Below are 14,891 nucleotides of genomic sequence, written 5' to 3' on the forward strand. Positions count from 1 at the left end.
TTTGCTATAACATTCTCCTATCAGTCTACCTAAGATATGTTTTCCAAATCTTCTGAGATTCAGTATTGGAGTGCCTATAAGAACACTGTTAAGACCTTTGCAAATAACACTATACTTCTTTTATCAAAACTAGTGTGACTGTTTCTCACTTTCCCCTTAGCATGAAGAAAACCTGGGCTTTTTCTAAAAAATATATTTATTTATCACCCTCTCATTGGCTTTTGCCACTTATATGAAATCCTTTCTCTTCCTCTCTGGTTGCTGAGAGGTTAGAGAAAAGTTTGTAGCTCACCATCAGGAGACAGAGGATTGTGGGATATGAATTCATGTATACTAAAATCTCATCCTTAGCTTCGTTATTTTCTTCCCATTATTCTCCTTTCATATAATTCATTTAACTTGTTTAGCCTATTTTTGTATGCCTTCTGTAAGCTAACTCAGTACTCTGGTTTTCATCATTTGGCATAATTTCACTGACGAATGCTATGTCATGCCACATTATCATAGCACAGTACTGCACAGCAGCTCCTAAGTCTTTAAGTCCATTCAGAATGTAATACACACTCAAGGAATAAACTGCTAGCTCTTAAAAAAACACAACAAATACTTAGTGCAGGCCATGTTGACGATGGTTCCTTTGAGTGAGAAAAGAGCATATATAGTAAAACAAAACAAAAATGGGGTAGGGTATCCTTTTATTATGGAAGACAACGCACAGTGTGTAAGGGCACATTCTGGAGTTAGTCTTGGCTGGGTTCAAATCCTGGATTTGTCACTTACCATATGTATAAACTTTCCTCTGTAAAATGGTCAGAGAATGGTGTTTAGTTCATATACTACAATGAAGATTAAATGAAATAGCTCATCAAAATGTTGAGAACACTACCTGGCACATGATTAATACTTGACAATTATCAGCTATTAATTAGTTGAGTGAATTCAATCACTTCAGAGTCTTCAGGGAAGGGAAGGTCTGAAGATGAAGCACTAATGAGGAGCAGAAAGTATTGAGTGTGCTCATCCACGGTGTGAAGATAAAGGAGCCAAACTGGCTTAACTTCTCACCTGTTACAAGGTGTTTTAAATAAATCTCAAAGTCACAGGCCTGTGGTAAGTCATGTACAAGTACCTAGCATAAAGTTTTGTACATAGTAAGTGTTGTTATATGCTTACTGCTTTAGGGCTAATTTTCTATATAAGAGATATCATGTAAGACAAGGAGAAATATATTCATAGTTTCCAAGCAAGGACCTGACTGTTGGGCTAGGTGGCCTCTAAGACTTCCTTCTACCTCCTATTTTATTCAGAAATCCTGTTGATAGAGTGGGAGGTTGTATTGGGATATCAGAGTAGCTCTTAGCAGGGCAGATGACTTGCTTTTTAACTAACCAGTGAATTTACATTTTAGAGTTATGCCAATGAGTTCCTTTTCTGCATGGTTGCTGCACTTGGAGGACAGGTCCATTAGTGAGAGCAGACAGCAGTTTCTCTAAATAGAACACATGAAACGGACAGCTCTTCCCAACCCAGATGCTAACTTTACTGTTCTAATGCTGTCATCTGTTTGGATCTGGAGAAGTCTAAGAGAGGAAGTACCTGTCTTCTTGCATCCTGGTGTTTTCTAAAACAGCAAGCTCTAGATGAGCTGGGGACAATCTGGATTGGATTACTGGGGCCAGTTATACAGATAATGAATTTATGTCCTTTGATGTCCCCTTTTCCTAGCTTACTACCTAACCTCTCCTTTGAGGTCACTGGCTGGAATAACCCATTGATTTCTAGAGAGGCAGGCATTTAATTGCATAACTAAGATGCTGACAACTGCTTTGAGGGGAGGATGTATAGAACAATGAAACTAGATTAGAGAGAGAAAATATAATAAAAGAATAAAATTTAGTCTTAACTATTGCCCTAAAAAATATACTGTGAAATAATGGAAGAGACTGTCATGGAGAAAAAACATGAGTGGCAAAGGAAAAGAAGATTAAGGAAGACAGTATATCTTAGAGATGGGGAAACAGGCACACTTTGATCCTGGGCTCTGAAAGAATGCAAAGCCTGTTTGCTGCTGTGTACTCCTCAGTAAGTAAGCCTCTTAAGTACTTTCATTTGATCAGACACCAGGGGAAGCAGGAGAAGTTTCACTAGTACAGCCTTATTTTTGCTAAATGGATGAGCTGTATTTTACATACCCTGGCATTATCCACATCGCACATTGATTTAATCGCAGGTAAATTCCACAATGTCTCCCCTCCTGCTGAAGCAAATACTACTCTGGAGTATCGGTCACCTGGTAATTTAAAAATAACAAAGAAAAAAGAAAGAGAGGAAGAAAGGAAGGAAGAGAGGGAGGGGGAGGTAGGGAGGAAAAGAAAAGAAAGAAAAGAAAAAGTTTATAAATTATTAACTTATTTGTTAAAACTCAGAAACAATTCAAAGTGGGAATTTTGAATTCATTAGCAGCAAGAAATTCTTTCCTTCAATAAATTTCAGGACAAAATGTGAAAAAAAGAAAAATGCTGTAATACTCCTTTGGCTCAAAGCCTTTGTGTATTTACAACAAGTTAAAATTGAAGTGTATATATATATATATATATATATATAACAAATGTACCTGTGATCAGATTATAATTAGGAAGAAAATCCATAAGAGTTTTTAGCAGGAAATTAATTGAATGCATACCTGTTAATTTCACAACAGATCACCATAATGGTATATAAAATCAAAGGCAATGCACTATGGAATATCAACAATGGATTAAAAAGACATTTTCTCTGGTAGCTAACTATAGAGGAAAGATGATAGGTGATGAATTTAAAAGCAACCCATGAACTGAATGCTGGCCAGGATCACAAATTGGATTCATGACCTGTTTGGTATGCCACAGTCTAAAAAAAATGTTTTGAAATCAGATTAATACTAACTATGATATCTGGCTATAGCCACAGTCTGTCATTTACTATCTGTGTGACCTTACACATCTAACAACTTCTCTGACCCCGCTTCCTCATTTGTAAAATGGTGATAGTGACATCTTTCTCAAATAGTTGTGAGAATTAAATGAGATAATGAAAAATAAGTGTTCTGTAAGTACTGCTTCTGTCATAAAAAATTTTAATATGTATCAAGTAAAATAAACTAATTTTATGTTACTTGAAATGCCCAATTGCACTAACAAAATTAATTGACAAACTTATGAAAAAAGATTTATAACAAAAGGTTTTATTCATGATCATTAAGTTTTCTTTAGTAAACTCTTGTCTTCATCAAATAGCTATTATCTTATGTAGATTGATTTTGGATACAAAATCAGTCTTATGGAAACAAACATTTCATAAAATAGAGCCACTAATGTCAAGGCAAAAACTATTATTTAGGAGACAAATATTTGGTTTAGACTATTGAAATATAAACAGGACTATATTTCATGAATTTGCTAATGTTCTTCCTAGTTACAACATTAACAGATGTTGGTTAAACAATAATGTATAGTAATACTTTGAGAGAAATAAAGCAACCAGAACATAAAACTAAAGTTCATGTTTTTTCTAAATTATTTTTAAGAAAGAGACAGAAAAGGAAACTTACGTTGCTTCCCAGATCAGTATAAGATTCTGCCTAATCTACTTTCTCCCTCTTGATTACTATATAGTGGAATAATATACAAAATAAAGATACTGAGAGCTAGGCAAGATCTAGAAATCAAGCAGGTCCTGTAGTGTTCTAATAAGAAAGGAATATACACATTTAAGAGGGGTTTTCAACAACAACACAAAGTTGAAACCAAAAGAACTCTATATTAATATTCACCTAATTAGAAGTTATAATTATCACAATTTCTTGCATAATTGCTGCGGCTAATCAATGTCTTACATGTTCATCTGTATTTCCTCTATGCCTTGTGTTCCTTCTTCCTGGGCAGCTGCAGAGTAACAGGCTGACTTTATGTTACGGTAAATTTTCCATAGGGAGTTTGTGGCCAACATAAAATCTGGATTCCTGATCTATGGAAAGTTCTTGTAACATTTGGGCCCTCATTTCCACAGGCCCCCATTTTGCTACAGTTAAGCAGCAGCTGGTTTCTTAAGCTAGGACAGGTGCTCTCAGTGCTCCATATCCACTACCAATTCCAACATCTTATACCCAGCTAGCTTTATTCACTCATACCACCTGCCACTCCCATGAGGCATTCAAACTTTGGCTCTATGGACGGCATTTTGCTCATCTCTCTATCTCTACTCTTAACTGATGAAATAGATACATAGAAAGGCTCTTACTATGTTTTTTAATGAACCAAAGCTTTAAAAATTGATAATAGATTATTTTAGATTTCAATTAAAAATATGTATTTTAACTTGATGTATAAATAGTATAAAGATTTTGAAATATGGCTTGAAATTTCAGGCAAGGTCAAGAATTTAATAAAATTTATCTCTTCCTTAAAATTAAACCAACTCAATTATCTCTTTCTTAGTTTTTATTATAGATAAATTAAAACCAGTGGTTAACCTATGAGAAGTAAAGTAACTTATTTAGCTAAAATCTTTTTAGGAATGCTAGAAACAGTGAAGTTGTGGATTGACCATACACTGTTATAGAATGTGATCATGTACCATCTTGAGCGCTAGGAAACCAGTGAGGGGTTGGTTCATCTATGATGCTACTCACTTACTTGGAACATCGCAGAAAAAGCTGTCTTTGTGGAAGTTCCAGTCCACTTCTCTTTTCTCTCTTTCATAATGATCATCTGACCATCTATCATCCCGATGGCTAAAATGGAATGATAATTTGATGTTCAATAAAGTTCTATCTATTTCAAGGAATAAGCACACCAGTAGCAGGACATGTCAAAGCCACAACCTATTTAGCACTTGACATTAAATTGGAAAGATTAATGTAAGCAACCAACATTAATTTTCTTCCTTCTCAAAAAGAAAAAGAAAAGGAAAAACCTTACCTTTTCATCCTACTACAATAAAATCTTTTTAATGACAAGTTAAATAAACACTGGAAAACGATTCTGAGCCTCACATTTAAAAACCTTTTTAGTTTAGGCAGTAAAGAAGGATTTGCTAAGTAATGTTTTGTTTAAAAGTAGATAAGAACAAACGATTACCTTTTGGCTTGTTCATCTGCATATTTAAAGGGATAATTTGCTAATGTTGCTTTGTAGCCTGTATTTTTCACCATGTTATTCCATGTGACCAGTCTCTGGCCTATTGCAGTTCCTCTTGGTTCAAAACCCTAAGGCAAAATATTGTAAGTTTCCATTAGTGTATTTCAGTTCAGACTAAATATAGTTTTAATAATAATTTGGGAAAGCAATGTCAAAGTGATGAGCAGCTTTCAGCAGAAAATACAGATATTCCCCACAGCTACTGCAGAGGTGAACTACATTAAAACAAGATGACTTGACATGATAATGAATACCTACTCACTGAGATAAACACTTTGATTCTTTGGTTACATGTCTCAGGAAAGAGGAAAAAAACTTATCAGAGCTTATCTTTCAAATTCATGCCCAAGAATTTAGTAAATAGTTTGATCTTATAAAAATTATGAACAAATTAAATTGTTACACATTGTTTCAGTGTTTTACAAAGAGTATGTATCATTATCCTTGATCACGTTTTTCTCATTATTCCACTCCATAGGAATGTTTACTTAAAATCAGACCATGCTCTCTGTTAGTAACACTGGAATTCCTTTATCTTCTTTTTGGGGAAAAAAGAGACGGTGTTAAAGTCTTCAAGAAAATATTTTCATACTATGTAGATTCTCCAATATTTTGCTTTTTATCTTAAACCTGAAGATAAAGAAGCAAAATTTCTAGATTTTTGAGGGTGAGCAAACTCCTTGACCAGAGTTTACAGATAACAGAGTTTACAGAACCAGAGAATAGAGATAATATGTTTTTACTTTTCTGAAAGAGAGTTGTAGACTTTCTAATGGCTCAAAAAGGTTTTAACAGAAGTGGAATACTAAATAATAGAATACAACATGTATTAAAATAGTTAATTCATGAGATCATTTTAGGCTAAAGGAAAGAGATAAACTCTACAAGATCAGTTCTCCTTACCAGCAGTGGATCAGAGAAGTCGGGAAGCTCTGGCACTAACACTCCAACCAAGGCACAGACCACGATGAATACAGTGCACATGCCCAAGACTACCACCGGCCAGTCGGCTAGCAGGGCCGCATAGCTACAAAGCACGAGGAAGCACAAAGAAGGCCTCTTAGAGCCAATGCTGAGGTTTTGCTACCTATGAGAGTAGTTTGTTAAGTCCTCATATTTTAAACCTAGCACAGTTATTTATCAATTAAAGATCTAATGAGATTGTAAGTATTTATATGTGATTGGAACAGAACATTATAGGATCACTGTCTTTTCATTTTTGTGATAAAGCAGCAGCTATTGAGATAAAGGTACAGATACATAGAGTCAGAATGTCTGTATTTGACAAGTAACATTTTCTATGTATATTTATGCTTGGACAAAAGAAGATCAAAAAAGCCACGCTTCTTAAGTGGAAAGAAAAACAATTTTAACAGAGGATCCATCCTCCTTGCAGTCTCTTCCAGAGCTTTTGTTTGTGGTTATTTCTTTTCTCTACCCTGTTACTTCTATCAGTTCTTTAAAAAGAAATCAGTTGACAAATAGGTACATGTAATGCAAATCTGAAAAGTAACAAAATCAAACACTTCCCATAAGCCTATCTTTCCTTCTAGTTAAAACTCTAATGAACCCATCAGACGGTGAGTTCCATGAGGACAGAGATGTTTGTCTGCTTCTTTCGTGCAACGTCATTATCTAGAACAGGACCTTGAAGGAAATGCTCCATAAATATCTATCAAGTAAATGAACACACCTAACACCCTGCCACTCTACAGCCACTACAGTTTGCCTCCAGTTTCTTGCTCTACCTCAGAAACTTTTCTCCATTACCAATCCTACCATCGGCCATTTCTTCTAGATATCCTTCCCATACCCTCACAAGACACCTTCAACTGAAAGAATCAATGCCCTATTCCTTCTTTAATATTCTGGACATGCTTTATTATCTTAATATTTCCCAACTTCTGAATGCCCAACAGAAGCTGATTAAACTGAACTTTTTCTAAAATGCACAGTGTATTCAGCAAACTTCTAATTTCTTGAATCTTTATTAGAAGAAAACCCTAAAACATTGAAATTGAGGACCAGTAACTCTCAAATTCTCAACAGTGTTAGCTCATTTGGCTACTATGATGGCTAGTTCTGGGTCATTTGAAATATGTTTCTTACTCATATATTTTGTGAATTGTTTCTTCAAAATTATGTTATTAGCAATTACAAATAAAGTTGGTGGCTCTAAATGTCTGCAAAAAGCTACTATATGTTTCTAAGAATAATTGCTGGTTTTTATATTCTGTTCTCTTAACTTCACAGATCTGGCCTTGTGGGTATATTTACTTCAAATTACAATTCTAATAAGGGAATTAAAATATAACATAATTATGCTTTATGGAAAACTAAAGACCCTGGTAATAAGTAAACTTGCCACAAATGTCTGCTTCCCCAAATTCACAATAAAAGATTCCTAAGCCCACCAGTATTTAATTTCTCTGTGAAAAAAAAATCACACAGACCCATAGGACTCAAAGTTTGAACATTATTTACTTGACTACAAATGCTAGATTTAAAAACTCATTAAGGAAAAATGATAGTAGGTAAGATGGAATAACCTTTTAAGAGTAATTACGAATGTAATGAAAACACATGAATCACAATGTGCTGACTGTGGTTATTTAAATGTACACACCAAATGATCAGAAGCTTTCATGTTTCAAGAACACACCCAATGCAAAAAATACCTTTCTCCCTTTATTTCCTCCTCCACCAAATGCAAACTAAGATGAAAGCAACTGGTTTTGAAGCAATAAAGTCCTTTGTATCAATACACATTTGAGACTTTCTGTTCATTACTTCAGACTTTAAAAGAGTACTTCACATTTTAGACCTTTAAAATATCAGACCTGTGAAATGAAAATGGCTTCAGGCTCATACAATTATTCATTATACTTTATTTTAAATGAATCTATTTTCTTTCAAACAAAGCAGAACTTAGTCATTTTACCTACAAATATTAATAGAGGTTAGTGGGTCCCACACTGCTTAGTTTTCATATTGTGGCTTAATTTACCCATATTATTATTTTTTGTTTTGTGGTTTGAAAAATCTGCACACACATGCAGAGTAACCTTAAAAACCTCTTCCAATAACTGCTTTTTTTTCCCTCTGAAAACATTTGGTTTTGATTTTGCAGCACTGGTATATACCATATACGTGTGCTGACTTACATATGGAAACTTTACAGCATTAGTGACTTCAGCACATTTCTACCAAACACATTTAACCTTACTATATTACAACTCCACTTCCTCACACAGCAGATGTTTCACATGCTGGCCTTCCTTAGAGAAAACTGTTCACACTTAAGAAATGATATCACCATCCTGAATAAGTAGAACACTGTAGGGGGATACCCAATTATTCTGAGAAAGATTTAATCAGACAATATTTCTCCTAAACACCACAAAATTGCTGAAAATATCTCTGCTCCTCCTGCTATCTATGTTAAGCTATGGTATCACTATGGGCAAAAGTTTCATGTACAATATGAAATCCAGACAATGCTTGTAATATCAAGATAAAAATCTAATAAAAATGGAAGAGGTAAAGGAAATTAAAAATTCCCTATAAATTTCACCACTATATATATATAATTTCACTCTTGGTGAGCCTGAGTTCAAAGTACATGCAAAAGAGTAAAGAGTAAAAAGTACTTGCACATTATTTTTTTTGGAAAGTGAACCACATGTACATTAGAATAATTTTCAAAAGGACCGTTCCTTTTACTGTAGTATGTCCCTCTGCAAATCAGGTAATTCTTGTCTTTCACCCACTTGTTCTAATTTGGGCAGCAATTAGAAAATAACACAATATATCTGTGAACACCTGGGTTACAACAGGGAGTCATTTCCCAGTGAATGGCAGGCAGGGTGGCAGTTCTCCCTCTGCACCCCTGAGGTGAAGTCCTGCAGCTCTATCCAGGACACTGCTACATAAAAGTCCCATCATCTCTTCAGTTGGTTAAGTCTCAAACAGTACACAGAGCTGAAAGACTCATCCTCCTCTTTCAGGGTGAGGAAATAGAAATGGTACAGTGACTTAAATGTGTTGGTGGGTGCTCTGTGAGTCTAAGTTTAGTAGGCATGCTGGTTCAGGCTGTCATGCTGTGCTGGGTTGGTATCAAATGGAAAGTCCTTTAAACATACTCAGAGATTCTTAGTCACTTTATTATTGGGTTTACTCTGGAACTAGATCAGAAATAACTGTTAAAAAAATAAATCAAGTGTCTTACAGAGCCAACTTGTACTCAAGTGACATTAAATAAGGGTCTGTTTTAAATTGGTCACTTATAATACCCCCACAGTAAATTTTCCTCTTTTTTGCTGCCTATCTGAAAACACTCTTCTTTCTCTCCTTCCCTCTGAGCAGAGGAGCCATGCCTCTCAGAATGTAATGCCTTGAACTAGAGGCTTCCTTTTTCTGATCAACTGCCCAAACCGTAACTTCTCCTAGTCTGCCCTTTGCTCTCTTTGACTTCCAAACCAACTGACTATTCTTGGTTTCCACCTTCCTGACTTGGGCAATATTTAGCACTTTTAGTAATCCCTTCCTTCCCCAAAATTCTTTCTCCCTTGGTTTATCTCTTTCCATCTCCCTTAATAACTCTTCCTGAATCCTCCTGTCCCTTATAAGAGCAGGCATTTCAAAGTTTATTAATCACAATGTCTCTAGTGGCATCAACTATCAACTTAATGGGGACAATGACTGAAACCTGAGAAACTTCACACACAAAAATAGGATACAGAACTCTTTTTCATGTGAACAGTCAGCATTAAATAGCAAGGATGCAAGGCATTCTGGAAATATACAGATGGCAGATATAGATCTTGCCCTCAAGGAACTTAAACTTAATACAGAAAACCAGACAGGTGCACAAATATCTGCAAAAGCAGGTAAAAAGAGAGATATTTTTAGAGGAGCACAGATAAAATATTTTGTGAGTTCAATAATGGAAGAGATTACTTCCAGCTCAGGTGGGAAGGAGAAATCAGGGAAGGCTGTTTTTGAAGAAGTTGTATTTATTTGTAGATATATTAGAAAAACGAAACTAAGACTTTTTAAAAAATACCAATCTAATAACAGAATGAATGATTTCAAAATGCAAAAGTTTTAGTCACCTAAAGACCTTACTTAGATAAGTAAAATTATTTTTCTTAATATGACAGGTTTATTGTATAGCTCTTCCTATTGTTTTTTCCTCTTTTTTTTTGGCAAAAATGGAAGAACTCGGTAAAGTATGGCATATACATGCAGTACAATGAAATATTACTAGGCCTTAAAAAGGAAGGAAATCTAGAAGACTTTATGCTAAGTGACATGAGTCAGTCACACAAAAGGCAAGAATTATATCATTCAATCTTATGAGGTACATCTTATGAGGTACCTAGAGTGGTCAAATTCATAGACAAAAAGCACAGTGGTGGTTAAGAGGGCTGTAGCAAAATAAAATGGCCAGAATTATTGTTTAATGGGTAGAGTTTCAATTTCTTTTAGATAGAAATGGATGATGGTGATGGTTGCATAACAATGTTAATGTACCCAATGCCACAGCACTATACTCTTAAAAATGGTTAAAATGCAGGAGCTGCTCTTAGTTGGTACTTGCCTACCATGCTCAAGCCCTCAATTTAACTCCCAGTGAGACACACACACACACACACACACACACACACACACACACACACACACACACACACAGGTTAAAATGCAGTTTATATATTATGTTTTACTAATATTTCAAAATATCATTTTAAATAGAATAGGGCTTTATTAATTAAAATTTACATAGAATTTAAGAGATGGGAAATCTCGAGGCAGTCTTTGGAGTTATCAGCATCTCAGTTTCTTTAGCAACTGAATTTCAAAGATTACTTAAGAGTTTCTCAAATGCAATGACATTGTATCTAGTACCACATTGTATAAGGATTTCTTTCTGATAGTGCTTACTTTGTGTGTGTGTGTGTGTGTGTGAAACACTTATTCGTTTAAAGTTTTCTCTACTGAAAACATAAGTTTTAACAATTTCCACATAAAAGAATACCTCCATTTTAATACGGATGCAACATTTTTATAAAAACCAGTAATTCATTTGAAAGGAACTGCCATGTATTCAAGTCTTGGTGGTTGGCAGAACAGTATCTTCTCAACAAGTATCACAATGAAAAGCCAATTTATTATAGGAAAAAAATGCAAAATAATTAGACAAATATAGGTGATTAGACACAAAGAGAATTTAAAGGAACTTTGGGAGATAAGGGATTTGTCAAGCAGCCAACTGTCAGGAAGTTTATCTTTCCTTCAAAAAGGTATGAATGCAAAAGTTGGAAATAGCAGAAGGGGAAAAGCATACAGGTAAGTTTACTATTTAATAAGATGACTCAAATTACTTTACCTTTTTGGTAACTTGAAAGGTTTGGATGGCCTGAAAAAAAAAAAACAAAGGAAAAATGATCAGAAAAAAAGCATTATAACAAAAACAAAGGCATCACATATGTATTGGACGCTTGTATTTCCTATGAAGAATTCCAGTAGGGTTAAAATGGACAACCCAATTGAGAAATGTGAAATACATATGGACTTGACACTACCAGCTGGCCACAGCGCACTCCAGGAGATGGATGTCAGTGCTAAGCAGGGTGGCACTGTTCCAGGCTCCAAACCTCCACATTCCTGATGGAATCACAGTCACACTGCACCACTGCATGCTTGGGGCCTCCAGCTACCAGATTCAGTCTTCCCCTCTCACGACAGGAATTCTCATCCCTAAACCTCCAATCCAAGACACTTCCATACTCATTAAGGATTCCCAACACTTTTATTTTTAAAACAGTATAAGAAATAATCTATTTCTTCTTCAAGATACTAGCTGCTCCTCTGCCTTTCAACTTCTTAACACCTGACCTCACAATCTGTTTTAAAAGGTGTGGACCTGTATTTCAAATAACCTCTTCTCCATAATCTGTGTCATTATTCCCTCTCGTCTTTTGTTCCCTGCCATCCAAGTACATAGCATAAACTTGCTGAAGAAGCTCCAAAGAAGGAGGAAAACAGAGGGGAAGAACCAATTTGAGTTATAATACATACATACATGGAAATATCACAAGGCAAAATCCTATATTGGGTGACAAAAATGTCCTTTTTTTAAAACAAAGACAGAGAACAGGAAAGCAAAACAGGTCCTGTCTGGGGAGTTTGTACTAGTGGGAGGAGGAGGATATAAGGAAAGGATGTAGAGGGCGACTGTGGTAGAAATATTATGTACACATGTATGTAAGTGGAAAAATGAGACCTGTTGAAACTATTCCAGGAATAAGGGGAAAAGGGATAAAGGAGAATGATGAAGGAGGTGGATTCATCTATGATATACTGTATGAATTTTTGTAAATGTCACAATGTACCCACAGTGTAACAATAATAAAAAACATGGGGAAAAAAAAAAAAACCCTCCAAGCTGGGCATGGTGGATGCACACATCTGTAATTGCTGTAATCCTAGCAATTGGGAGGCTGAGGCAGGAGGAATGTGAATTTGAGGCCAGCCTGGGGTACACAGTGAGACCATGTCTCAAAAAAAGGGGACAGCATGGTGGTGTACACCTGTAATTTTGGCTATTCAGGAGGAGGAGAGTGGGAGGATCATGGTTCAAGGCCAGCCCAGACAAAAAGTTAGGGAGACTCTATCTCAACAAATAAGCAGAGTGTGGTGGTGCACAGCTATAATACTCACTATTAGGAGGATTGTGGTCTGAGGCTTGTCCCTGGCAAAAAAACCCAACCAAAACAAAACAAAAAACCACAAGAGCCTATCTGAAACATAATGAAAGTAAAAAAGGGCTAGAGTGTGGCTCAAGTGGTAGAGTGCTTTCAAACCTCAGTGCCACTGGAGAAAAATTTCAAACTTAGCTATAACTTCCAAACTCACTATTCCTACCAGCTTAACTTTTCCTATTTACTGGCCATGATAAGCTTTCTGATGAACATTTGGTGAACAAACAAAATCCACTACTCATGTTTCACTATTCCCAAGTGCAGTTTGGTCTGAAGACTCCTAGGAGTTTGAGTCCCTTTCACAGGGACAATTATGTACATGCCCAAATTTTCTTCATATATTTCAACCACACAGGTTGCAATATGTTGGCTACAATACGAGAATCTGCTGTTTTCTAGTAAGCCACACATTGAAGAGATTTGTAAAAATGTGAAATGATACTCATCTTATTTCTATAATATAATTATTTTTCATGAAAATGTTATTTATGTTAACATGTAATAGGCTTATTATTTATTTATTTATTTCTTCTTCTTCTTCTTTTTTTTGCAGTACTGGGGTTTGAACACAGGACCTCATGCTTGCTAAGCAGGCACTCTAACACTTGACCATTCCTCCAGCCCTTTATTATTATTTTTACTGAGTTATATAATTTAAACTTTCTTGGTTTCAATTCCAATACGATACATTTCAGCTATAACCCATATAAAACTCTTTAGATGTTCTCGACAGGTTTTGAAAGGGTAAAGGGGGCATGAGACCAAAAGTTTGAGTAATATATATAAGATAAATAAATATTTGCTGACCAAATACATGGAATTCCCTGGCTTTATACCTTCTCCTAAACTGAATTCTTCTACTCAGCTGTACCATATGTAGACGAAATCAAACAAAATACAAACATCTGCTCTCCAGTCTTTCTACCACAGGCTATTACTCTTTTCCAGGGTTCAAACCCTACCTTGGAACTTCTTGAAGATTTTCTTGTTATTCTCCTTCCCAATTTGTATTTCTCACTAAGACACTTATTCTCACTAACACATGTATTCACTCTTTAAAAGATACTTATCTAACTTCTAGTAATAGCCAGGAATGAGACAAGCAGGTCCCAAACTTCATAGAGCTTACATTCTAGAATGCAATTCGTATTAATCTATTTATACAAAAGATACATGTATTGTAGATTTCATGCTTTAGTTACATGGATTGTAAACTGATTAAAAATATTACAATGAAGGTAATGGAACAGAGTCTGCAAGCCCTGGAAAGAATTTTAGAGAACATACATTCAAGTTCCACTCTAGCCCCATTTTTAGGGACGGGCCTCAGTTTTCCTGTGGTCACTGGGGACCTCAGCAGTGCAGTGGAATGAGAACCAAAGCCTCTTGATGGCTAGTCTCTGCAATCTGTGCCATGCGTGGTTGTCTGCAGAACCATGGAGGGAGAAACCGATAGGGATAATGTAACATATTGATCTGATATGGGAAAAGAAGTGCTTTAATAACAAGTATGAGACAATATTCACAGCAGGACTAAGAGTATTAAAGTGTATTTTTATATATGTAAAGGTTATTCATTTTTAAAACCTAAAAAATACATTAATGCCTAGAGAGGAACCATACCTTCTTTGTATGCTTATTTCCATAACCTAGTATAATGAATGTATGATCATTTATAGATATCAAATTACTATTAGATTAATAAATGGTCCTCTTCTATTACTTTTCTCATGCTCAACAGCTTTGAAATCAATAGATAATAAGAACAGCAAGAAAGTAAGGGTAATAAACATCAATAAGGGTAAAGCTAGTTTATTTTCTTTCTGTCTTTCTCTGTGTTTGTCTCTCTGTATCTCTGTCGAGAGTCTCTCTCTCTCTCTCTCTCTCTCTCTCTCTCTCTCTCACACACACACACACACACAGACACACACAGACACACACACACACACAC

General features: G+C 35.5%; 1 protein-coding gene across 13 annotated transcripts in view; it reads right to left on the minus strand.

Moving 5' to 3' along the window:
* Disp1 (dispatched RND transporter family member 1) overlaps window positions 1-14,891 on the minus strand; it is a 190,690-nt gene that overhangs the window by 11,012 nt on the left and 164,787 nt on the right. For all 13 annotated transcript variants that reach the window (XM_074048258.1, XM_074048249.1, XM_074048256.1 and 10 more), the window contains 5 exons: window positions 11,566-11,595; window positions 6,081-6,204; window positions 5,118-5,245; window positions 4,674-4,771; window positions 2,193-2,290 (listed from right to left, as the gene is read on the minus strand). In XM_074048258.1, the coding sequence (XP_073904359.1) occupies window positions 2,193-2,290; window positions 4,674-4,771; window positions 5,118-5,245; window positions 6,081-6,204; window positions 11,566-11,595 (478 nt within the window). The remainder of the gene's footprint in view (window positions 1-2,192; window positions 2,291-4,673; window positions 4,772-5,117; window positions 5,246-6,080; window positions 6,205-11,565; window positions 11,596-14,891) is intronic.

The sequence above is a fragment of the Castor canadensis genome, chromosome 11, assembly GCF_047511655.1.
Source record: "Castor canadensis chromosome 11, mCasCan1.hap1v2, whole genome shotgun sequence".
Lineage (NCBI taxonomy): Eukaryota > Metazoa > Chordata > Mammalia > Rodentia > Castoridae > Castor > Castor canadensis.